The sequence below is a fragment of the Bos javanicus genome, chromosome 19 (genome assembly GCF_032452875.1).
Source record: "Bos javanicus breed banteng chromosome 19, ARS-OSU_banteng_1.0, whole genome shotgun sequence".
Lineage (NCBI taxonomy): Eukaryota > Metazoa > Chordata > Mammalia > Artiodactyla > Bovidae > Bos > Bos javanicus.
In genome coordinates this window covers 40,705,756-40,728,967 of record NC_083886.1, presented here as the reverse complement: position 1 = coordinate 40,728,967, position 23,212 = coordinate 40,705,756, and the positions used below count along the sequence as shown (strand labels likewise).

Below are 23,212 nucleotides of genomic sequence, written 5' to 3'. Positions count from 1 at the left end.
AGGACAGGGGAGGGGGCCCGGCCGCGCGGGTGCTCACCCAGGCCGCCGGCCGCACGAGAGTCCCCACGCCGCGCACGGAGCCCATGGCAGGCCCGCTGCCACCGCCGCGCCGCGCCGGCTCCGCCTCGCGCCCCGGTCACCTTCCCGCTTCCCCGCCTCCCTCCAGCCCAGCCCCGCCTCGGCCCGGAAGACGCCGCGGGGTTCGCGCGGTGCGGGCCGCGGGCCTGCACGGGTCGTCCAGCCCCAGCTGCCGGAAGTCGGGCCGAGGAGCCGGCCCAGCAGCCCCCTCGGAGCCCCCAGGGTGTGGCGGGCTCTCCGGCGCCCCCTTTGGTACCCGCGTGTCTGCGAAGGACCTGCGCGGAGCATCGCCGCTCGTTTGGTTGCCTGCGCCTCCCGGCGACCCCTCCCGCCTTGTGGGCAGGGTCCCTGCCCGGGGACCGAGACCGTTTTCTCTTGCCGAGCCTTAAGACAGTGCTTCTAGAAGTGCGGTGTGCATATATCTCATCACTTATGGAGTTGTTTTTTTTTTTTTTTAATCAGATTCCGCCTGGCCCAGAGATACACATTACGTTCTTATGAGTGGAGCAAAGGTATCTGATTTTCAGTACGCAACCTGGGTATTTTGTGCATTTTGGTCTGTGAAGTACTTAAAGAAATGTTAGTAGACCATCTGCCCACCCCCACCTCCATCCCCTCCCAAGGCTGCCACAGTTGGCCCTCCACTTCTCCCTTCAGTAAAGCCAGACAAACCAAGGTCTCTTTGGTTTTTTTTTTTTTTTTTGTAAAACATTCTTTTATTAAAAGAACAAGTGCTGTTTACGAACTGCCCTTCGTACAAATAACATCCGTTATACAAAGATACAAGATCCGGGTTATGCACAATTCCAGGCTTGGAGGTGGCAGGGGAGGGGCATTGCCTTTTGGGTTGAGGATATAAAGGAGGCTTTACAAAGAATGTAAAAGGAGCTCCTGGGTTTGCAAACTGTGGCTTCCCCTCCCTGCTCCCCTAGGAAGGGTCTGCTACATTGAGAAAGGCTGGGGTGCAAAGAGGGGGACAGGCTGGGAGCCAGGGTTTGGGTCTCCAGTCCCGCCACCTAAGTCCCAAGTTGGGCTGAAGGACGTGAACAAAGGGCGATGAAGGCACCCCTCAGTCACCAGCTTTTCAGTAGATCAAGTCAAAGGGACTGGGAGCCAGACACACTTTTAATCTGGACTGATGTGACTGGAGGAAGCCAGGGTACTGCACCCCGTTTTCCTACAGATTCCCAACTGAAGTGACCGAAAGCTCTCCAGGCACCTCTCCCCAGGAAACTGGGATAAAGGAGAACTGGGAGCAAGCTGCCTACCCTTAACTCTGCCAACCACACACCAAGGAAGATGCTGGCAGGCAGAGCCCGTGTCTGGATTTCCAGTTTGGGAAAACGCAGCGTGGAGGTCACCCTTTCTCAGAGCTGGCTCTCTCTCTTTCCCAGACTCTGGCTCCCCTCACTGTCGAAGCCTTTACTAGGAGTACTTCCCTAGAACTCAGGACAGGAGTGCTCTCATCAGCCTCAAGGTGAGGGCACCTGGAGGCAGCAATAGACCTAGGAATCTGAAGGGAAAACACACACACATCGGAAAGACTTAGACAAGAAAAGGCAACCTTTAAAGTGTCATTGTCTCTGGAGAGGATCCATCAGCTCTGAGCTAAGACAGTCAGTGCTTCACAGATACCCCCCACCCTGGGCACAGCCCTGCACTCACACCACACACCACACACACAGGGACAGACACACAACCACATGGAGGCAGTGCAGTGGGGCAGGAGAGCCAGGACCAGGAGGCCAGGGTCCTGAGGACTGGTCGCAGCTCTGCCCCTGAGCCCCTGCCCACCCCCCACCCCCCAGGCTTGGAGCTATCACCTGTGGGGCAAGGAGCTGGCTCACAGGATCCTAAAGACAGGTCCCTTCCAGCTCTGACATTCATGCACTCGTTGTGAGGCCAGACAGCGGCTCTGCACGCACACCATGCTCACACCTCCACACTGAAGGGGATGACGTACTGAGCTCCACTCTGCAGTTTCAAACTCCACTTCCGCCCTGCAAACCACATCCTTCCCTTCCCCTAGACAGAGCCACCTATAAATCTGCATCCTTTCCTAGTCCCCATCCAAATTCATCCTAGAAAAAGGGACTGAGGCTGGGAGCAGATGGTGGGGGCTCAAGAGCCATGCCCTTTGCACTGGGACCCTGCTCTGTCCAGAAGCCCTCCAGACCTTTCTTATTATAAAGCCTGGCCCCCACCCCAAAAGATGAAACGCACCACCTCTCTCATGTCCCCCTGCCCCAAACTGAGGGACAGCACCAATCCATACGCAGCCTGGGGCCCTTCAAATCTAACTTGCCTACCCGCCACTGCACCCCAGCCTGGGTAAAATCAGAAAACAGACTCTTGGAGATGAGAACCCCAGACTTTAGGGTGCTGGAGGGAAGGGGAGGTCTTGTTCCAGGACCTCTCACTCTCTGCCATGGCAGCCTTGGGGTAAATCGACTTCCTTCACTGTCCAGAACAGAAGCTGACTTTGGTTCTAAGTGGGTCGGCCTTGGGCAAGAGCGTGGGTGTGAATGAGCAACTCTTCTAAGAATCTCTGAAGGTTATTTTTCTTTTCAGTGGTTTGGGGGCAGGGAGTTAGAGAGCTTCATAGATGAAGATGAATAAAATGCTGACTTCTATCATTCCTTTCTAACTGATATTTAGCATTAATAAAGAGTATTTCTGAGGTCATCACAACTGCCTCCCCCCCCCCCCAAGCCCTTCCAAGTGCCTAAGAAATTGCCTCCGAAGGATTCCCACCCACCCCCTCCATTATCAGCTCCCTAACATCTTACAAAGTCTTATCAACAGGAATATTAATATTATTTTCAGTATCAGAAAAAAACCAGTTGAGCAGCACAGGCAAAAATATATCTGCACTACGTTTCTGTCATTGCCAAAAATATACACATCTTTTCTTTATTAAAAAAAAAAACAAAATGAAACAAAACCAACAACAACAGAAACACACACACACACGAATCCACACATGCAAAGAGACTGACTAAATGTGGGCATCAGGAAGCTGGCCACGCTCCGCCTGGCTCCGACCCCAGTGCACCCACAGACACACGCTTCAACCTTGCCCTCTCCTGGCTGCCCCAGCAGCCCTCAGCCTTGGCCACCAAAGGCTCTGGGCAGGTGCGGACTCTAAGGTGAGACTTGCCCACTGCACCCTGGGGAAATAGCTGGTGGGTGAAGGAACAGTTGTTAGGTCAATTGAAGCTTAAGTCTCCCCTGGCTGGTGGGGGTGGGGAGGGGTAGGGTGCAGGGGGGCAGGCTGGCTGATTCTGGGAGACAGTTTTCACTAAAAGAAGTGGTACTTTACCCCCCTTGCCTTCTCCCCTGATCCCTGGGGCACCCCTTGTGCCAGGGAAGCAGGACCAACTATCAGTGGTGGAAGGGGAGCACTGCGGGGGCACTGAGACCATGTGGAGTCTGGGGGAGGAAAGGCAGGATATCACCCTGATTTGAAGCCCCCAGCCCCCAGTTACTCTCCAATACTGGAGTACAGTTCTGGTTTTTGTTAACCATTTGGGCCCCAGAAAGGGACCAAAGTTGGTGAGGTGAGAGGGTGCAAACAAGAGCTAGGAGTGCCCCTCTGGTACTGCCTCATCAGAGCACTGCCCCTGTCCCTGCCCTCGGCTACCTGGGGACCAGGGGGAGACAGACAGACAGACAAACACACACACACACACACACACACACACACAGCGCACAGGCATACCCGCACACACTCTCTGAGTCAGGCAGCTCTATCTCCCCACCCTCGGCACTCCTAAATCCAATAGTGCAAACAAGGGGCAGGGTACCGAGGGGGCTGGGCCGCCCACCCCCTGCCCTCCCCCAGCCCATCACTGGGACCCACCCCCCGGGAGGTAGGGAGGCCTGGGCCAAATTCAATGCCATCCTGCCCCTTCGTCGGCCCCCTAGTCTGTGGGCTTTTACAAGCACAGCTTGTGACCCTTGTGGGGGGCAGGGGAAGGAGCCCAGCAAGAAACAGTCCAAGGGAGCCCTCTTACCATCTGCCCAAGTTGGGTAAAAAATGGTCAAGTAGGGTCACCCTTTCTTCCATAGAAGACTTCCACGCAGGGGCAGGCCCAGGGCCTAGTCCCCACTTCTCCCACTCAAGTGCTGATCCATTTTATGTGGGGGGTTTAAGCAACCCCCCACTTATGCCATGGCCCACTTTGCTCTCTAGGGAACCCTGAAACATTCACTGAGAGTGGGGGCTCCTAGGCGGGCTTGGAGCCTGTCCTCCTTCTGAGCCCCTCACAAAGGGGCCAGTGCAGAGGCGGGGGCAGGGGGCAGATGGAAAGGGCTCCCCTCTGGGTCTCAGTCCGTGGCACCGGGAGCACCCCCCACTCCCCAGGCCTCAGCACATACTCCGGGGCTCTCCAGTGTTGGGGTGCAGGTGCCCGCTGCAGGCTGGGACCCCTCAGACCAGGATCTGCCCCTCTTTGTGGGGTCTAAAGGAGCGTGGGTGGATTTAGCCTTTTTCCTGGTTGGCTGAGGCTCCTTTGTCAGCAGTCTGGAAAAAGAGGAAGGGAGACTGGGGATTGGGGAGGTATCTGGTCCAATCACCCGGTTGAGAATAGCTTCCTGGGTCAAGAAAGCTGATGTTGGGTGCAATAAAGGGCTGGGCTTTGACGGCTGCACAACAGGGTCAACTTCCGTGTATCTGTGTGTCTGTTGGGAGAGTTGCCCTGCATAGGGCGCCCAGTTAAGTAGGCATGTGCCAGCCAAGGGCCTCCCGGGCTCTGGCTCTTTGCCCTCAGAAGGAGGGATGCCTTTCTTGAAATGGCTCACCCAGAGCATCATCTTTTTCTAAATGGTCCAATCAAAGAGGAAACAGCCTTTTCTAATGGGCCTCTCCAGGAGAAGGGAGACAGGACGGTCCCTCTGCCCCATTCCCAGCTCCTCCCCTAAACCAGACCCCTTACTCACCCCTCCTTTGGGGCCACTGGCACTGCCGTCCGCCCCTGACAGGCTGAGGAAAGGGTTAGTCTGGGCAGTGAGGACTGGAGGCCCGCCTGCTGCTGCTACTGCTGCGGCCGCAGCTGCTGCAGCCATGAGACTCGTGTTGTTGCCGAGCGAGGGCGCCACCAGGGCTCCGGCGGGCAGCAGAGGTGGGGCAGATGCTGTGGGCAGCAGGCCAGGGGTGCCCGCGGACAACAGTGGGGTGGAGCTTCCGGCCAGCAGGCTGGCCATGGGCAGCTGGGAGCCCCCGGCCATCTGCAGCCGCTGCAGCTCCCGCTTCTGCTGGATCTGCTGGATCATCTGGTAGACAACAGTCTGGTGTTCCTGCAAGGGGGCCAGATGGCTTACTGGCCAGTGGTCCCCAGGGTCATCTTACCCTGATTGGCCTGGGCCCCATCCTATCTCACTAGTACCATGAGGCAAGAGACCTGGGAGACAGTCAAGATTCCATCTCTAACTCCCCACTCTGGGCCTCAGTCTCCCCATCTGGACAAGAAAGTGGTTGCACACCATCAGTGTTTGTCACATGAGGTACTACCAGTCAAGTGCAGGAGGTTTAACATCCCTCCCCCACCCCCACTAAATCAATTCCTCAGTCATTATGACAAACACAGAAGTCCCCAGGGGTGGCATGACCCCAAGTTGAGGAACACTGAATGAGGTTAACAGTTTTCAACTTCTCTATTTTTTTTCCCCTTAAGATTCATTTATTTTTGCTTTGAATAGAGAAAGCATTCTCAAGCGTTCCAAAACCCAAAACAATTTTTCAAGGCTTAAGAAATTTTGCTATCTTATTCCTGCTACCATCTGGTCTCTGTAGGTAACCAGTTGAGCTAGTTTATTGTATATCTTTCTCATGTTTCTTTACATAAAAATGAGTGCTTTTCTATTTCTTTCAACTCTCTCCTTTTTACTTTTATGTTTTTGTCTTTTGGCTGCATCGCACGGCATGTGGGATCTTAGTTCCCTGACCAGGAATTGAACCTGCGCCTTCTGCATGGGCAGCAAAGAGTCTTAACCACTGGACCACCAGCGAAGTCCCAGCAACTCTCTCCTTTCTAGAAGGAAGAATTCCTTTTCTCCCAGGAACTCTTAGTAGAACTCAACACACAAGAAAGACCTAAAAGGGGCTGCTCTGGTTGAGGACGTGTCTGTCACCTGCTCAGCCACCTCTATGCAGACCTTGAAGTTCCCCACTGGAGAGCCTTGGGGCTGGGACTGGAAATGCTCAGTAACTGAGGGCTCACTTCCCTCCAGATCCTCTTGCTGGGATGTGATCTAGGGCCACTATAGCATTCCTTCCCCAGCACCCAGGGGCCCCCAAGAGGAACACTTATGCCCTTTGTCCTCATATGATCCATAGGGGCCTGGCCCCACTCCCACAGGGACAGTCTCACCTTCCCAGCCTGGGGCGGCCCTCCCTGGACCGGCCCAGACCCTCTGAGACCTTTCTGGCAGAGCTAGGGGGAGGGGCATTACCGGGGTCAGCTGTGGGGAGGCCAGGAGCTGCTGGAGCTGCTGCAGCTGCTGTTCCTGCTGCTGCAGGAGGTGTCGCTGCTGCTCGGTGAGGCTGAGGCAGGGGGACAAAACACAGACCATGGGAAGAGACAGGGAAACACTCCTCCCTGCCCCCCTAAGTTCCCACTCTCCCTCAGGCCCAGGTGGAGAGAGAAACAGACTGAGCTCAGAGAGGACGGTGGGAGGAGACACATGAGATGGGAAAACTTCCCCAGAGGGAAAACCTCAGCTAGGGCACAAGGAATAAACAAACGACTTTTGTCCCTGAAGAGCTACCATCCAGAGGGCTCTCACGTCTACATCTAAGGAGAAGCTGGGGCCAAGAGGTGACTGGATTTTCTAGACCCCGTAAGACAGGAGGAGAGCTTCCCTTCTGAGGGATGTGGGTGTTTGTAGGGGGAGTCCCTCCCAGAGCCAGCCTCCCCATCCCCTTCCCCAGGCTGAGCTCTCCCTCACCTGTTGAGACAACCTGGCAGCTGCAGCGTGGGGGCCCCGCCAGCCTGGCTCAAGCCTGCAGGGTTGGGGGCGGCAGCCCCATTCAACCCCCCCAGAAGCCCATTGAGGGGCAGGGCCCCGCTGCCCGCCAGCCCCCCCAACAGCCCCTCAGCCATGGGCATAGCCCCCAGCCCCGCTGCCCCGGGTGCCCGGCCCAGCCCATTCTGTGGCTGAGGCGGGAGCGGGGCAGGGCCCCCAGGCAGGGCCAGGGGCAGAGTAGCAGGGCTCTGCTGGAGCAGGGGCAGCGGTGGGGGCGTGCTGTGGAAGGACAGCGACGAGCTGCTGCGGCTCGGGCAGCCTGAGTGTGGGTCCTGGGGAGGGAGGGGGAAGGGAGGGGTCAGAAGGGCAGGGGGCCAGTGTGACCTTTCTGGCCCCCGGCCCAGCACCCGCCAGCATTCTCACATGGTCACCCCCACTTTACTCCCAAGCAAAGCCACCCAGGAGGAAGAAGCAATGCCCAGGGATAAAGGCTAAGAATCCAAACAGTCTTCACAAAGCACTTCCTGGGGCCCCAGCACCCACCATGATGCTTGTTTAACACTGAAGAGTGAAGGTGGTATAGTGACCACCTCGAGAATCAGACCCGAGGTTCAGTGCTTGACCTGTACTAACTTGCTACTGCTGTTTATGGGTGAAACCACTGGGTCTTAGGCTCAGTAACTCTGCAGCCAGTTGAACTGAAAGACGGGCTCAAATCCCATGCCCACAATTTAATGGCTCTGGCGGCTCTTCTGTTTCAGTTTCCTCATTCATAACACGGGGGTAACAGGAGAACCTAGTCCATAAACTTCTTGTGAGGACTAAACACACCAACGCTTGAAAAGTCTCAGGCCAGGACATGACAAAGGGCAAGGATGCAATTAATGTTTGCTGTTATTATGATTATTGCCCAAGTCACACAGTAAGTGGTAGGGAGAACAAGAACCCACTTTGTTTAATTTCAATAATAACCACAGCATAATAATAGCAACTGCTACCCCAACCACCACCAATTACACAGGGATTGTTTTCTGTGTGGCTAAAATAAATTGTAATAAACTCTTCATACTTTTCAGAGTTGCCTTCCCTAACTACCATCCAGAGAAAGGTGGATGTACATCCACCCACCCTCCATTCTTTCTCATACCCCTCAAATGATTTCCATCTTAGCACTTTTCTCTACTTTTAATTATTGATTTTCTTGAATTGAGCCTGTCTCCAAGAGTGTCCCATTTGCTCACTGCTTGCTTAGCCAATGACTGGACTTAAGTAGGCACCTCCTAATTATCACTTACTTAGTAAAGGAATGAACGGGTCAGTCGACCAAATTACTCAGCCAATCACTTCACTGCCCAGCCTCCAACAGCCCAGCAAGGTGGAAATGCGACTAGGAGGCCCTTGAACCTCCCCGCTCCAGCCCTCCCCCGCCCCGTGCCCCTCCCCATGGTGCCCACCTCGGAAGACGTGGACAGCGAGTTGTCCAGGCCCAGACTGTTCTTCCCCGGAGGGCTTTTGCTGGTGCTCAAGGAATCGCTGCTGCCGGCTGAGGAAGGGGGATCAGGGAAGGAGCTCAGCGGCTGGAGTCTGGGCCAGTTCCGACTGCAGAGCGGAGGCCCCCATTACCGGCCTGGGTGGGGCCCCCTTACCTTGGGGAGGCAGGCCATAGGGCCCAGGGACAGGGCCGTTGGTGGCAGGCAGAGCAGCAGGCAGGGCGGCGAAGGGCACAGACAGTTGCACGTTGAGAATCTGCAGTCGCTCCTTCTTGGCCGTAAGGCTCAGGATCTGCTCCTGAAGCCGCTGGTTTTCCTTCTGCAGCGCGTGCAGCGCCTTCAGCATCTCCACAACTGCAGACAGAGGGCGAGAGCGCCTGAGCCCCGCGGGCCTGGGAAGGCGGGGCGAAGGCTGGGGCGGGGCCAGGTGACCAGGGGCGGGGCCTGGCAAAGGAAACCGGACTGAGACCTAGCAGAGAAGGCTCCGGTTAGCCAGGGGCTCGGGTGAGTCTTGGGGAGCCAGAGGTGTGAGGACCACAGGTGGGGCCCTAAGGCTCGGGGTGGAAGCCCAGTGCTTGGAGGGAAGGGGCGGTGGGAAGTTAGGGCTTAGTTAGATCAGGGCCACGAGGTCGTAAAGGCCAAAAGCCGGGCGTAGAGGGGGCGGGGCCTGGAGCAGGTCCCAGCGAGGGTTAAAGGCTAGGCTTGGGGTGGGCCACCGTTAAGGCAGGGGCGGGGCCACAGGAGGAACCTTAAAAGACCTTTGGGGACCTCGGAGAGAAAGGTGACCGAGTCTGGGGTCCTAGGACAGCCACCCAGCCCGATGTCACCCCTTCTCACTGTTGACGCCGGCCTCGCCGTCTCCCTGCTTCTCCAGCAGCTGCTCCATGTTAGTCGTTCCGGGGGCCGCTGGGTCTAACTGACCGCCCCCGCAGGGTGCGGACGCCGTCTGGTCGAAGAGTGCCGGGAGGCTGCTGATGGGGGACCTGGGGTCACAAGGGAAAACCGGCTCAGATTCACCTCACTCCCCAACTCCAGCCTCCCTGCCTCGCGGGTTTCAGTTATCCGCTCTGGATTCCAACCCTCTCCGCGCGCCTGCCTTTCCGCACGCCTCCCCCACCCCCCACCCCCGCCTTCAACAATCCCTCCACCAAGCTCCCCCTCTGCCCCCCAAGCCGACTCCCTCTCCCTCACATGGAAGACAGACTCTCCTGGGGTGAGGTCCCCCGACATCGGAAGCTGCAGTCCTCCAGGTCTGGCTCTTGGAAGGAGAAGGGAGGCAGGGATCAGTGAGGAAGAGGTGCAGTCGGCCCCAAAGTCCCCGCCTGGGAAGTGGGTATAGGATCGGGGACCTTACCGCCGACCTCTTTCCCCAGGATCTCCCAACCCCCAGACAGGCAGGTCTAGTTCTCGGGAGCCCTGGTTTGAAATCCCAGCCCCTGGGGAGGCAAAATCATGAACTCTCTTTCTCCTCCTCTAGGCAGAGAGGCTCCTGCATCCTTGCTGCTTTCAGCTTCTCCTCCCAACTTTTTTTTTCCTGGAAAATTTATAACTTCATAGTCATAGGAACTTGGGGCCTAGACAGTCCCGAGTTGAACTTGGATACTTGCTATGTGACCGCGGGGCTTAAAACCAACCTCTCTGAAGTGATTGTTATGAATAAGGTAATAAATGTGAAGTGTTAACCTGAACAGTTTAGCTGCCATGTAGCAAACCCTTAATTACTGTAGTTATTATAATTTTATATGACTTTTATATTAATAAACTCACAATTAGACCGCAAAACCCTATGTTGAGCCACAAAATTACAATTTGGGTTTTGGAAAATACAGTCATCTACTCTGCAGGGTTCTTAGTTTTGTCAGATTCGCCCCTTTAAGGCTTACCTGAAATGGCAAGCCCCGCCCCTCAACCAGCCAGGTGGTACCTCTGCACCAATCAGCTCTCTAGGGCTGTGTTCACTCTACTAGGAGGAAGGTGCTTGCGATCCGCCCTCTTAACTCCTGAATACCCAGAGAGCCGGTTGCCCAACCAGTGGGATCTCTATAATCGCCAATCAAGAACTCACTAAGAGGCCAGCAGGGAGCTTTGCTACAGTGGTAGGAGAAGTAGTCTTGGAGCCGAGGAGCCAGAATTTCAGCTGCTGCTCTACCTTTGCCTACTTCAACAGCCTTGGGCAAATCATTCATCTTCTCTTGCCTTTTGCTTTTGTGAGATGGAGTAGTAGTAATTCTTCCCGGTCATGCCCCACCGCCTCAAGGGGTTTTGATGTGAAAGTGATGTACCCTGGTGTGTTATATGTGGAATGTTTTTTTGCAGGGTCAGCAATGGCCAGAGGGTGGGGGATAGCCAGAAAGCCCTCCAGTCCTTTCCGGGGTGACAAGCAGGTGACGGGGTGCCCCTTTGTGAAGAAAGGGGAACAGGGTCAGGGACTCACATACCTGTGTGGCTGCTCTCGGCTTGGGTGAGGAGGGGGTTAACGGCACCCATGGGGGTTCCAAAGATGTGGGTAGAAGGGAGGCTAAAGGTAGAGCCAGCCAGAGAAAACACCTGAGGGAAAGGAGGTAGAGTCCAGCCTGGTGGTTATTCCTGGATCTAGAGCACAACTGTGGGCACCGGGGTGGAGGGGACCAGGTGTGCTGGGGAGGAGAAAGGACCAGAAAGAGGGAGACGTTCTGGTGGTGATCAAGCCCAATCTCTCAAATTCCCACGGAAAGCTGGGGTCCTCGGCAGGCTGTCCCCCACCTGCCCAGGGATGGAGGAGCCCAGGAGCAAGGCCTCACCTGAGTGGTGGAGATAGAAGCAGAGGAGGAAGGGAGGGTGCTGGTGAATGGGGAGCGGCTGAGGCGGGGCAGGGCCGAGGTCCCTGGGGGCCCCAGGAGGCTGGAGGAGAGGGGGGTGCTGCAGACAGCCCGCAGCATTCCACCACCGTGAGAGATGGGGTCCTTATTACTGGTGTAGATGCCTACAGGCACAAGAAGGACACAGAGGGAAGCTTAGAGTCACCTCTCCTCTGCCCCCTCCTCAGTCAGGTGGCTGGAGCAGCCACTCCCCAAGGCCAACACTCCCCTGGATCTTGCCACACACCAGTCTCACCCTCCTGCTGCAAAGATGTCACTTCTCGCCTTAGTGACACCTACTTGCCAAGCCTGCTTATTCTACTGCCCTGCTCAAGCCTGAAGAATTCCCAGTTTTTCTAATTCCCCAACCCACACTTGGTTAAGTCCTGTTGGCAATCTCTCCCATCACAACCATGCAGGAGATGGGTATGGGGGAGTGTCTCAAAGGTGACTGTCACCTCCATCCTTTGTCTTCTGGAGCAGTTTCTGTCACATTTCCTTCTAACTGCATAATTATGTCTCTGTCCCCTCACTAGACTAGCTGGGCCCTAAGACACCCTTGGTCCCCAAGGGTCACTAACCTGCCCCCAGCAGGGGAGACTCCAGGCTCAGGCTGGGCAGGCTCCCAGAAGGCCCAAAGGTACGGGAAGCCAGACCACCCAGACCAGAGCTGACGAGGGAACCTCCAGAGAAGGGTGAGGCAGCAGTGGCGGTGAAGCCAGCCAGCTGGGCACCGGGCAGGGAGGGAAGGGCTGGGCCCCCAGGGCCCTCCTTGTTGCGGCTGCCCTTGGGACGGCCTGGCCCGTGTCGGCTCTTCTTGCTGGCTTTGTGCTTCTTCTCCTTCAGGCCTGTCTCAGGGGTCTCCTCAGCGGGCACAGGGGTGGCACTCAGTGTGGGCATCCGCTTGTGGGTGCCTCCAGAGGCCCCGGACCCCGAGACATGGGGAGACTTATAGTCCCCAGGGGATGGGGCCCGGGCCCGGCCTGAGCTCGAAGTGGTGGTGGAGAAGCGCATGATGGGCCCGAAGCCAGAGAAGACCACCTTCTGTTCAAAGAGGTCAGCCTTGGGGGGCTCCGGGGCTGAGGGAGAGGGAGGGGCTGAAGGGGGGGGTGCAGTGGGCTTGGAGTACTTGTCTTCTTCTGGCTGCTCCAGCTTGGGGAATGCGGAGAAGTCAGGGGAGCTCTGCAGGGACGAAACTGCAGAGAGGGACACGGAATTACAGCTGGACCCCAGAGCCCCTGCCTCCCTCCTGCTCCCAGTGGGTACTAATGGAGAGAGCTCTGGTCGGGGGTGCGGAAGCTTGGTTTCCTATCCCAGCTCTTCCACTGTCTCTGTGTCCTGGGACCAGTGTATCCCCACCCTCCAGCTTTTCCCACCTGTGACAAAGTAGAATAGCTCCCACCCTACTGACCTCACTGGATGACTGCAGAGATTACAGGAGACTAGTGTCAGTGCTTTAAAAATGGTACTTGACAGCATCAGCGCAGGGAATAATGAATACTTTATGGGGGTTGGAGAGGTGGGCCCTGAGGGAGATGGGAGGGGAGTTCCACCCTGAGAGAGGAGGGAGTGTTGAGGAGTCACTGGCTGGGGATTCCCACCCCACCAGGCAATTTAAGAAGCAAATGAGATGCAAACCAATATGCAAAGGGCCTTGCTAGAAAAGCTCACGGCCAGACTGTCCCATCCCACCTCCTCCCCAGCTCCTGCATCCTGGGGTGCCCATACTCACCTGTAGGCTGGAAGGGTCCCCCAGATGAGGAGGAAGAGGAAGAGGAAGAAGAGGAGGAGGCAGAGGTGAAGCAGCTCACACCTTTCCCACTGCTCAGCTTCTTCCCCTTGTGACTCAGGCTATGGCTGGAAGACTTTTTCCCCTTGGAGTCCCTGCTGCCTTCAGAAGTCTCTGGAGTGCTGGCCTCGTGGTGGGAGGAGGAGGAAGCCGAGGAGGAGACCTGAGGGAGGGAGGAGAGAGGAAGGCTGGAGCCAGCTCTGGGGGTCTGGGCTCACCCTGACTTGGGGGTGGAGCCCTGAGGACACAGGACCTAGGGCTCTACTGGGAGAGCTCAGTTAGCTTCAGGAAGGACTATGGGGCAAGGAGATGGTGGTGGGAGCTCCTAGACCAGGGAGATGGAGAGGCAGCTCTGTTACTTCTAGGGGTGAAGAGTTGGGAGCTCTAAGCCCAAGAAGCTGTCTGTCCTTTGCCTCATGCAAGGGAGAAATGAAAACGGTCCCAGAGTCTGTTCAAAAGTATGCATCTGCTCAGTCATTCAGTTTAGAAACACTTAGGCCTACAGGGCTGGACTTGTACTGGGAAGTGGTGAGTGCAGGGAAGAGGGACTCCAGGGAGAATGGGCCACCCTGGCCCCATTCTTGGGCCCTCCAGTCCCTGCCACTCCCTCCCTGCTCACCCCCCAGCTGCAGCCACCTGGCTGACACTCCACTCCCTGGCTACTCCACGCCCTTTCCAAACAACCTGAGCCTCCATGCCAAGCCCTCTGCCCAGACAGCCTAGCCTCCCTCTTTCTGGGAAACATCTTCTCCTTCAAAATCCAGCTCAAAAGCCCCCTCTTCCGTGAAGTCACCCGATAGCTACCTGTGGTGGAACAAATCATTCTGTCCTCTATTTCCTGGGTGCCCTGTACCCACCCACATCAGCCATGTCAATAGTTGCCACACTGTATTGAGAGATTGTCCCCCATGTCTGAGGGTGGCAGCAGTGGCTGGAAGAGTAGGGGCTCTGGGGTCTGTGAACCTGGGGTCTACCACCGTGTATGTTGTGTGGTCTCCACCTCACCGAGCTTCGGTGTCCTTCTGGGGCTAATTATCCCTATTTGGAGAGTTATGAGGAACATAATGGCAGATAGTATGGGGTTGACGATGATGGTTCTGATGGCGCGGCTGCTAGCAATACACTGCAGCGTGTCCTGCGGTGGCTGAGAACAGGCCTTCAAGCCAGACTGCCTGGGTGTGAATCTTGACTCCACCATTCCCTAACAGTGTGCTTTTAGGCAAAGTATTTAACTTCTCTGTGCCTCAGTGTCTTCATTTATTAAATGGGGTTAATAAAATGCCTACTTCATTGGATTATTTTGAGGATTAAATGAGCACATCCCCACACATGCCCGCCATCCCCCTGTTCCAGAAGGGAGCCTGGCATGTGGTGAGTGAGTCAGGGCTTTGTAGTAACAGTCAGGGATGGTTTCTCCTCCTGGTGGAGACCAGGTATCCAGTACATGAACAAATGCCGAGAGAGGTCGGAGAGGAGGATGAGCCACCCTGTGCTGCCCCTTCCTGGGCGGAGCCCTTGGCTCTGTCTTTTTCTTTGTTCTTTTCAACAGCTGGAGTTCTGAAGGGAGCCAGATGTGGTTCTGAGAGCAAAGGAGGAGAGGGCCCAGGGGGAGGGGTGGCTGAAATGCTAGGGTGGGTGGAGGGGGATGGGCAGAAGGCTCCAGCATGTCCAAAGAGAAGTCCAACCACTGGGGTCACTCCTAGATCTCTGGCCCACTCCTTCCCCCTGCCTGCAGACCCCAGGGAGAGATCAGAGGGCAACGACAAGCTTTTCCAGGTGAGCCCTGGGCAGCAGGGAAGGGAGAGGGTTACTGGGACAGTTGCCACAGCAACATCACCCTGGAAACCTGATACCTGAGTCTCCTGCTAAGATGCCCAGAGCCCTGGCAACCTCCTGAGGCTGGTGGAGGTGAACGGGCAATAATGGCGACAGGAGGAAGCCGTGTCTCCAGGCCCTCGTTCTCCTTCTGGGGGTGAGGGGAGAACTGACTGGAAGGAGGGGCAGGGAGGGCTGCTCTGGCTTGGATTAGCAACTCCCTGGCCTTGGGTAGGGCCTGCCAGTTGTTTATCCAGATGGTGCCCGTTTCTGGAGTCAGGCCTGACATGCCATGCCCCTACTGGGAAAGTGGGATGACTAGGGGTCTCAGGGTATGGTCCATGGGTCTGCCCTGCAAGCCACCATGGGCCACACTTTCAGTCCCTCCAACCTGCATGGAGTGGGCTTTTGGTTAGGCGACCAGGCTCTGAGCAGCTTCCTGATATGTGTGTGGCAGGGTGGAGAGTGAGGGGGTGTCCTCTGCCTCTCTCTGGAGAAATGGGCCCCAGAGACTCAAAGAACCACCATGAGTACTGTATCTGCAGACAGGAACCTGGTGCTGAGGCCCTCTGTCTGGGCAGAGGCAGATGTGAACATCTGGCAGCCTGCAGGAAGGGTGGTGCCCCTCCACCCCCACCCCTCCTGGTTGGTCAGTGACTAGTGGGGCTGAGGAGCAGAGGCCCCTCCTGGTCTAGAACAGGAGTAGTGTGGAGTGTGGAGCAGAGTCATATGAACGTGAAATTGCAAGGGTTCCCAGGGCTGCACGCCCCAACCCTTCACACTGTGCCTCCCTCCCGCAGCCGCGGCTGCCCCTCCTGGGTGTAAGCAGTGGTACCTTGTCAGCAGTGGGGACCACAGGTGGGGTGAGGATGCTGGGTGACTCAGGCCGCTTCTTGTGCTTCTGTTTAAGGCGTTCTTTGTCCTTTCGGCTCTGGGGAGGAAGAAGGGACCAGACACTGATGCTGGGAAACGGTCCTGGTGAGGATAAACATGACTCATGCATGTGGGGAGTGGGGTCCTCTCAGGCACAAGGCTCTGTGGGTGCCATCGCCCCCTGTGGAGGGACTAGGGGACTTTGGCTGGACAGAAGTGGCCCCGGCAGGTTCCTCTGAGAGCTGACAGCCCCTCCCCCCATCCTCCCATATGTTGTGCTGTGCTAAGCTCGAGTAGTGTCTGACTCTTTGCGACTCCATGGACTGTAGCCTGCCAGGCTCCTCTATCTATGGGGATTCTCCAGGCCAGAATACTGGAGTGGGTTGCCATGCCCTCCTCCAGGGGATCTTCCCAACCCAGCGATTGAACCCAGGTCTCTCGCATTGCAGGTGGATTCTTTACCGTCTGAGCCACGAGGGAAGCCCATCCTCACTGCCTGCTAAAAATAACCTATCCCATTATCATGCCAGTGACACAGGACGCCTCGTATGGAGGCACACACCTGTAAGGGTGTCCACTTGGGACACAGAGCTGTGCAGGGGGACAGGAGCCAGGTACACTGTGACGTGTAGCCGCTGGGGACGCAGGCATGTGCACCACAGACACGGCTAGACATGCGCAAATGTACAGGGCCGTGTGTTGGGGTCTCTGGGGAGACTGTCATGTCATATGAACGACACAGAGGAACCACACAGATAAAACAGCCCCAGGGAAGCCAGGCCTTCAGCTCACCCTCTGTGACCCTCACAGGTCACTTCCTCAGCACCCCCTTGGTCCTCAGTGGCCTCAGAGGAAAGAAGGGGGCAGGCACTATCGCCTCTGGGATACCTGTGGTGGCTTGGTGCAAGAAGCAGGTGTTTGTGACTATGGGCAGGAGGGGCAGGGGGAGAAGACTCTTACCTTCTTCTGGCCCCTCTCATGGTGGGAAGGGTGCTTCTCCTGCTGGGCGGATGGGGAGGCCGACCTGCTCCTCCGGCCAGCAATAAAGCTGCTGCTGCCTCCCCCTGTGCTACCCCCTCCTCCTCCTGTTCCTCCGCTGCCGCCCCCGCCCCCACTGGAGTGCCGGGATGTCTTCTGCAGAGAGAATTGAGAGGAACTGCCACACCCTCCTCTCCGTAGGTTACTGAAAGGTTCTTGAAGATCAGGTGATCCTGGGGGTCAGCAACCCCCACCCCCACCCTGCCTGTCACAAGAGGACCCTGTGTCCTTAATGATACTCTGCTCAACAGAGTGCATTCCCTGCCCCGAAATCCTACAGTCTGCCCAGCTGGCTTATCCAGGGCACAGATTTAGCAACTGAGGCCCGGAAGAGGTGGGGAATCTCGGCCCCAGCCAGATACCAGGCATGGATGGAGGTGGGCCTCGGCCCATGTCTCTCTCTCCACCACCTCTTTCCATGGTGCCCTCTTGGCCCCTCTCAGGCACTCGACCTCAGCCCACCTCAACTTCCCTCCCTGGGTGGCCCTCATGGGAGCCCCTGCTCCCCATACCCCATCCTTCCCTCCAGACACTATGCTCCAGCCATCACCCCTTCTCTTCTTTTCCTGGCCCTCCACCAAACAGTGCTTCCTTTTGTCCCAAAGGATCTGCTGCCCTTAAGAACAAGGCAAGGAAATATCCATAAGGAACACTTAAACAACCCCTGTGCTACCATTCCTCCCAGCCAGGGCCGTGGACTCCCCAATGCCTGGTCTGATGGCTTCACCAGTCCTAGACTTAGAGCTGTTCTTTCTAAGATCACCCACAAACTCCCAACTGTCAAATTCAAAGACTAGTTTCAGGCCTCATCTGACCCAGTGGCTCCCCAGCAGTGGGCATCACTCCTACTCTGCTAAGCTCTAAACTCCCCATTTCATGGTTCTCTTCATACCTGAGCCCCCAACCCCTAGCCTTATACACCTGGGGCTGCCACACCTATGGGGGCCTGAAATCTGAACACAGCCACCAAATCTAAACAGCTCCACTTGACACCTGCTATATTCCAAACCAAGCTCCCTACCTTGTCTTAGTGTCATGTTAGTCATCCAGTCGTGTCCGACTCTTTGCAACCCCATGGACTGTAGCCCGCCAGGCTTCTCTGTCCATGGAATTCTCCAGGCAAGAGTACTGGAGTGGGTTGCCATTCCCTTCTCCAGGGGGTCTTCTTGACCCAGGGACTAAACCTGGATTTCCTGCATTGCAACTGGATTCTTTACCACCTGAGCCATGAGGGAAGCCCCCAAGTTGGTATCTAACCCTGAACCAAGGTGACCTTATGACTTATCCAAACCAGGACACTTTTGAAAATGAAAGGAGGAGCTATTAATAATTACACCAAGGCAACAGGCACAAACTGGGACTCTCCGCGGCAGACCAGGACATATGCTAGAAGTCCACTCCACTGCCTGAGGAGCTCAAGCCCCATCTATCCAGCATCAAGAGCCAGGATCCTATGTGCCACCCTCAACTCCTCCTCCTCAGCCACCCCCACATGTAGGCAAGTCTATCTAGAAATAATTCTAGAATCCAGCCTCATCCCTCCATCCCCCCCTCTCTTGCAGCTGTCTCCCAGTCACCAGCCTCAGCCCTTTGGATCTGGCTTCACAGTGGCTGCCAGGGTAATCTTCCTAAAAAACAAATCTGATCATGTTACCCTCTTGCTTACAAGCAGCCTCACAAGCCTGTGGCCTGGGGGTGAGGTCCAAGCTGCTTTCCCAGTCAGGCCACAGCATACCTAGCCAGGACACCCCACCGCTTCTGAAACATGCAGGTCTCTCCACCAACATGGGTTAGCACCCCTTCTCCCACTTCTCCGTGGGCCCCTGAACCTGAGGCAGAAGCAAGTCCAGCTCTGGCCCTGCCTGAGCTTTTTCACCTCATCTCTTGCCTTGTCCCTACCAAACATCCTGTTCTGTTGCTTATGAATGGTCTTTCTTATCTTGGGACTTTATCCATGCCAATCCCTCTGCCTGGGATTCCTGTCTTTCTTGGCAGGCTCCTGAGGACCTTCAGACTGTTTTTTTCTAAATCCCACATACCAACTGTGAGATAAGTCACGTAACCTTAGTGGGTCTTAGCTTACTCATCCGTAAAATGGGTAAATGCAGTACACCCAGTTCTTAGGGAGGACTGCAAGAGCACGCACATCCACGTGCACACACACACATACAAACACACACACGTAAAGAGATTAGTACAGAGGCTGGGGCACGGTAAGCCTCACAAATGTTGGCTCTAATTGTTGGCTCAGCTTAAATGCTGCCTCTTTCTTGAAGCCTCCTAGACTCTGATAGGCAGGGTCTGAGCTCTGTCTTCTGGGATGGACTGCTTGGCTCAACTCTGATTCACCCCTCAGGCTGTACTTAAAATTTATTCCTCATCCAATGGTGAGTTCCTCAAGAGCAGGGACATAGTTCCTTCCTCCCCTGTCTGTCCTCCCAGATCCAGGCATCCTAGAGTCCACACCCTCTAAACCATGGCTGACCAACCCACTCACGCCCAGATGAAACTCACCATCTTGCTGAAGTGGTATTTGCAATAGCCACAGTACTTGACATTGTCAACCTCCAGTACTTCTTCCTCACACAGCAGGCCTGCCATTTGGGCACTAATCAAGAGAGGTCAGCCTGAGAAGGATGTGGTCCCAAACCAGACCAGCCACCTCCCCTGCACCCTCCAAGACCCCTACTGGGGCAAAGCCAAGACCACCCAAGGGAAGTACTGCCATCATCTCCAAAGAGACAGCAGTTGGGATGAACCCATTTGGCAGCCATCCATGGCAAATCTCAGGAGAAGGTTGGGATAGCTGGCCAGGGATCCCAGAGAACCCTAAGGAGTGGACGCAGGGAAGGCAGGGGTCTCACCAGGTAACATGGAAAGCTTGTCGACATCCATGGCGGTTACAGGTCATACAGGCTCCTGAAGCCGCCTTGCTCTCCCGGCCCTGCTCCTCACAGATGTAACATGTCTGCAGGACATAGGGCAATCGTCCCCTCCTCTCTTCTACTTGAGGGATCCTTTGGCCTCCCTGCTCAATTCCATCCTCTCCCCACAATCCTACGTCAGACTATCCAATAGCACTTTCTGTGATGATGGAAATGTTCTAGACTGCATGGTCCGATACAGGACCCATAAACTACATGGGTTATTGAGCCCTGGAAAAGTGGCTAGTGTGACTAAGGAACTGAATTGTAAATTGGTCCGATACAGGACCCATAAACTACATGGGTTATTGAGCCCTGGAAAAGTGGCTAGTGTGACTAAGGAACTGAATTGTAAATTGTATTTAACTAACTTACATAGCCATATGTGGCAAGTAGCTGCTACCCTGGATAGTGCAGCCCTTGGATGGTGAGTCCTGTGAGGACAGGGGCTGTGTCTGCCTTCCTCCCCAGCGAGCTCGGCCCCACCTCTGGGCCTTTGCACATACTGTTCCTTCCACCTAGAACCTGGCACTCTCCCCACTTCTTAAGGCTGGCTCCTTCTCATCCCCCAGGCCTCAACCAAAATGTCTTTCCTTGACTGCTTTATCTAAAATAAACTCCCCCCCAACCCCCTGTGCCAGGTACTCTTTATTTTAGTATCTTGTTTTCTTCACCACACTTACCACACATTGCGTTTACTTTGCCTGTTTACTGATATCTATAGTCGTCCCACACAGGAGTCGGGGCAGGGAACACATCTGCCTTGATCAATACTAGACACTGTGTGTCCAGCATCTTGCCCCAGTTTTTGCACATAGTAGACCCTCAGTAAAATGTGCTCAGTGAATGAATAAGTGAACTGCTCCCTAAGATCTACCCTCAAGCAGGACTGCAAAGGAGCCTGCTATTTCACTTGATCATGGGCATGAGTCTGTCAGTGGAAGGTGCCTACCCACCTCCTGAGTTCCCTGAAAGTGTAGGTTGGAGAGAATCAAATTACACTGGATGAAGAGAGGGCTGGAGAAGGACCCAAGAGTGGTTGGGGAGGAAGGGGACTGGCATGGGGCAGAGCAGGGGCCGCTGACCTTGTTGAAGCGATCATGAGGCACGTACTGCAGCACGATGGGTTCCATGGTAAGCACGTTAGCAAACTGCACCTCAGGGATGTAGAGGGCACACACCACGTGGGCCCAGCCTGGGGCAGTGTGGGGCCGGCCTCAGCTGTGATGGCCAGCCAGAGACCCTGACCCCTCACAACCCCATACTGCAGACGATCCCCTCCTCCATGGCCTTCCCATGAGACTCCACTGCCAGCCAGGGAAGGGACGGGAAACCCAGCCTCTGCATTCCACCCCTGCCCACGGACTGCTCCTGCCTTCCCAGACCCTGCTCAGGGGGCCTATCTGACCTCAACAGATGAGCCATAGGGCTCAGCAACCCCCTCACCTCCATTGTCGGTCCTCTTCAATGCCCCGTCTTTGTGTGGGCACAGCTCACACCTCTGCCAATACAAGGGGGCACAGGGATTTGGGGGATGGGCTTTTCCAAAAGGGGGGGGTCTACTGAGCTGAGCCCTCCCTGAATACATTCAGAGAGCCCCAGGATGTAATGATTAGATGTCTAAGGGGGAACTGGTGGGGATACAGAGAAAACAGGCTGAACATGAGTGATAGTTGTCAAAGATGGGGGAGCCTCATCAACAGGAGAATTATAGTATTCCCTCTACTTCTGTATAGGTTGGAAACTCTCCATGATAAAAAGCTCAAACAAACAAGAAAACAAAAACAGAAGACCCGGCGCCTGTGGTGGGGCAGAGTGAGGGCTAAGCAGAGGGAGAGATGGGGTTGGTGATAGAGGTGTGCAGGAAACAGGAAGTCCTGTGTGACACTCCCACCCCAGCCTCAGCCTCAGAGCCCCCCAGCTCACTGGCAAGGGAGGGGATGCTCAGGTGTTTATGAGAGGAGAGGGAAGTTTCAAACTCACCACCCTGGCTGCTCGCTCCTGAGATTCACATTTCCGGCAGAACCAGGGTCCTGTTGGCACCTGGACGATGCCATAGCAAGCTGCGGGTGAGGGAGGAGAATCACCAAGCAGATCTGTCACCAGTGGCTTTTCCCAGAGTAACTAGGGCAGGGGGTGACTCTAACAAACCAGAGCCAGTTCCAGCCAGGGGGCTGCTCCCTGTCTGGGGGTCACTCATAAGACAGCAGGACCACAAGGAATGTCCACAGCACACGCCCAGCTTTCAACCACATAACCAAGCCGTCCATGCAGAGGTGGGAAGTCTGAGACCTTGACTTTAAACTTCTAGAAGATCCCACCCCACCCCAATGCCCTTTCTGTACCCAGCTTTCTGGTTCCCAGCTCTTGCCAGGACCAGTCCTCATCATCAATAACGGAGAATATTAGAGGAACAACATTTAGGATAGTCAAACACGTTTTGTTGTTATGGGGTGGGGGGGCATTTCTTAAAGGGCCAGTAATGAAAGAGGCGGGTAAGTCGAGGGTCTAAGGGACCTCATCTTCTGCTTCTAATTATAATAGGAACAGGTCAAAAGTCAAGGCCGAGGGCAGGTGCACTGCAGGTAACCAATAGGAGAGTGGCGGGAAGAGCCGACAGCGACAGGATTAAGGGCTGTCCCAGGAAGGGGGGGGGGGGCCAGCTGGCTGTGCCAGACAGGCGGGAGATGCCAGCCTGCGCCCTCGGCAAGATTCCTCAAGGAGTTAACTCCCGAACCATGTGCTGCTGGGGGAAACTCCAAACCTCCCTCTTCTCGATTCCCGGTCCCCTGCGCAACCTCTCTCTATCCGTAGCTCTTCCCGGGAGGATTTTAGGAGTCCCCTCTCCCCTGGGACCCTTCTCTTCCCTTCCCAATTCCGCTCCTCCCAGTATCCGGAAGCAAGAGGGGAGGATGACCCCCCCTTGACCTCTCCCTCCCAGAGCCAGGACCAAAATAACCCGGGCGGGAGGGGACACCTCGCAGGTAAACATTCTCCTAGCAGCCCCGACACCGGCGGTGTGGGGCGCGGAGAGTGCACTCATTGCCCTCTAGACTGTCCCCAAACTCCCTCAACTTGGGGTGGGGGGCGCGGGACTGGAACAATAGGCAAGAAAACAATGCCTGACCCGGTCCTCCAGGACCGGGCGGGGGGAGCCCCCGACGCCTCCCTTCTCTTCAGGTGGGGTGGGGGAGGGGCGCCCGAGCTCCAGGAGGTCTCGGGAGGGCGCGGCCGGGGCCGCCCTGCGCACGCCGCCCCCAGGGTCCCGCCGCCCCCCACGGCCACCCCCGTACCTTGGTGGACAGCCACGCTGCACGCGTGCCCATCACAGTAGACCAGCGGGTTCTCGGCCCAGCCCCTCTCGTCCGAACATACGCAGCAGCCTCCTACCATCTCCTTCAT

At 56.0% G+C, this 23,212-nt stretch overlaps 3 protein-coding genes and 1 long non-coding RNA gene across 10 annotated transcripts in view; 2 read left to right on the top strand and 2 right to left on the bottom strand.

The window, feature by feature from the left end:
* Positions 1-244, bottom strand: part of CISD3 (CDGSH iron sulfur domain 3) — a 3,053-nt gene extending 2,809 nt beyond the window's left edge. Inside the window, exon 1 of the mRNA XM_061391596.1 lies at positions 38-244. Within this exon, the coding sequence (XP_061247580.1) occupies positions 38-85 (48 nt within the window). The 5' untranslated portion in view covers positions 86-244. The remainder of the gene's footprint in view (positions 1-37) is intronic.
* PCGF2 (polycomb group ring finger 2) overlaps positions 1-3,038 on the top strand; it is an 18,203-nt gene extending 15,165 nt beyond the window's left edge. For 2 of the 3 annotated variants that reach the window (XM_061391584.1, XM_061391591.1), the window contains one exon: positions 541-3,038. In XM_061391584.1, coding sequence (XP_061247568.1) covers positions 541-662 — 122 coding nt within the window. In that variant the 3' untranslated portion in view covers positions 663-3,038. The remainder of the gene's footprint in view (positions 1-540) is intronic. The other variant, XM_061391590.1, reaches the window with a different exon arrangement.
* On the bottom strand, positions 768-23,212 carry MLLT6 (MLLT6, PHD finger containing). Of its 5 annotated transcripts, none has more exons than XM_061391574.1 (20): positions 23,104-23,212; positions 21,794-21,873; positions 21,257-21,311; positions 20,896-21,005; positions 19,751-19,854; positions 19,401-19,494; positions 16,809-16,982; positions 15,811-15,906; positions 13,104-13,323; positions 11,953-12,567; positions 11,315-11,496; positions 10,973-11,081; positions 9,726-9,792; positions 9,372-9,517; positions 8,691-8,888; positions 8,499-8,587; positions 7,027-7,376; positions 6,532-6,622; positions 5,020-5,376; positions 768-4,778 (listed from the first exon to the last, which is right to left on the bottom strand). In XM_061391574.1, exons 1-20 carry the CDS (start codon positions 23,210-23,212, stop codon positions 4,680-4,682), a joined length of 3,345 nt encoding a protein of 1,114 aa, XP_061247558.1. In that variant the 3' UTR covers positions 768-4,679. The 5 variants fall into 5 exon arrangements, 3 of the variants coding, with proteins under 3 accessions (XP_061247558.1, XP_061247559.1, XP_061247561.1); XM_061391575.1 differs by having other exon boundaries at positions 768-4,603; XR_009731366.1 differs by lacking the exon at positions 7,027-7,376 and having other exon boundaries at positions 768-4,603.
* On the top strand, positions 9,515-10,222 carry LOC133232324 (uncharacterized). Its single transcript, XR_009731368.1, has 2 exons — positions 9,515-9,784; positions 10,012-10,222. It is a non-coding gene; the product is annotated as an uncharacterized LOC133232324 (long non-coding RNA).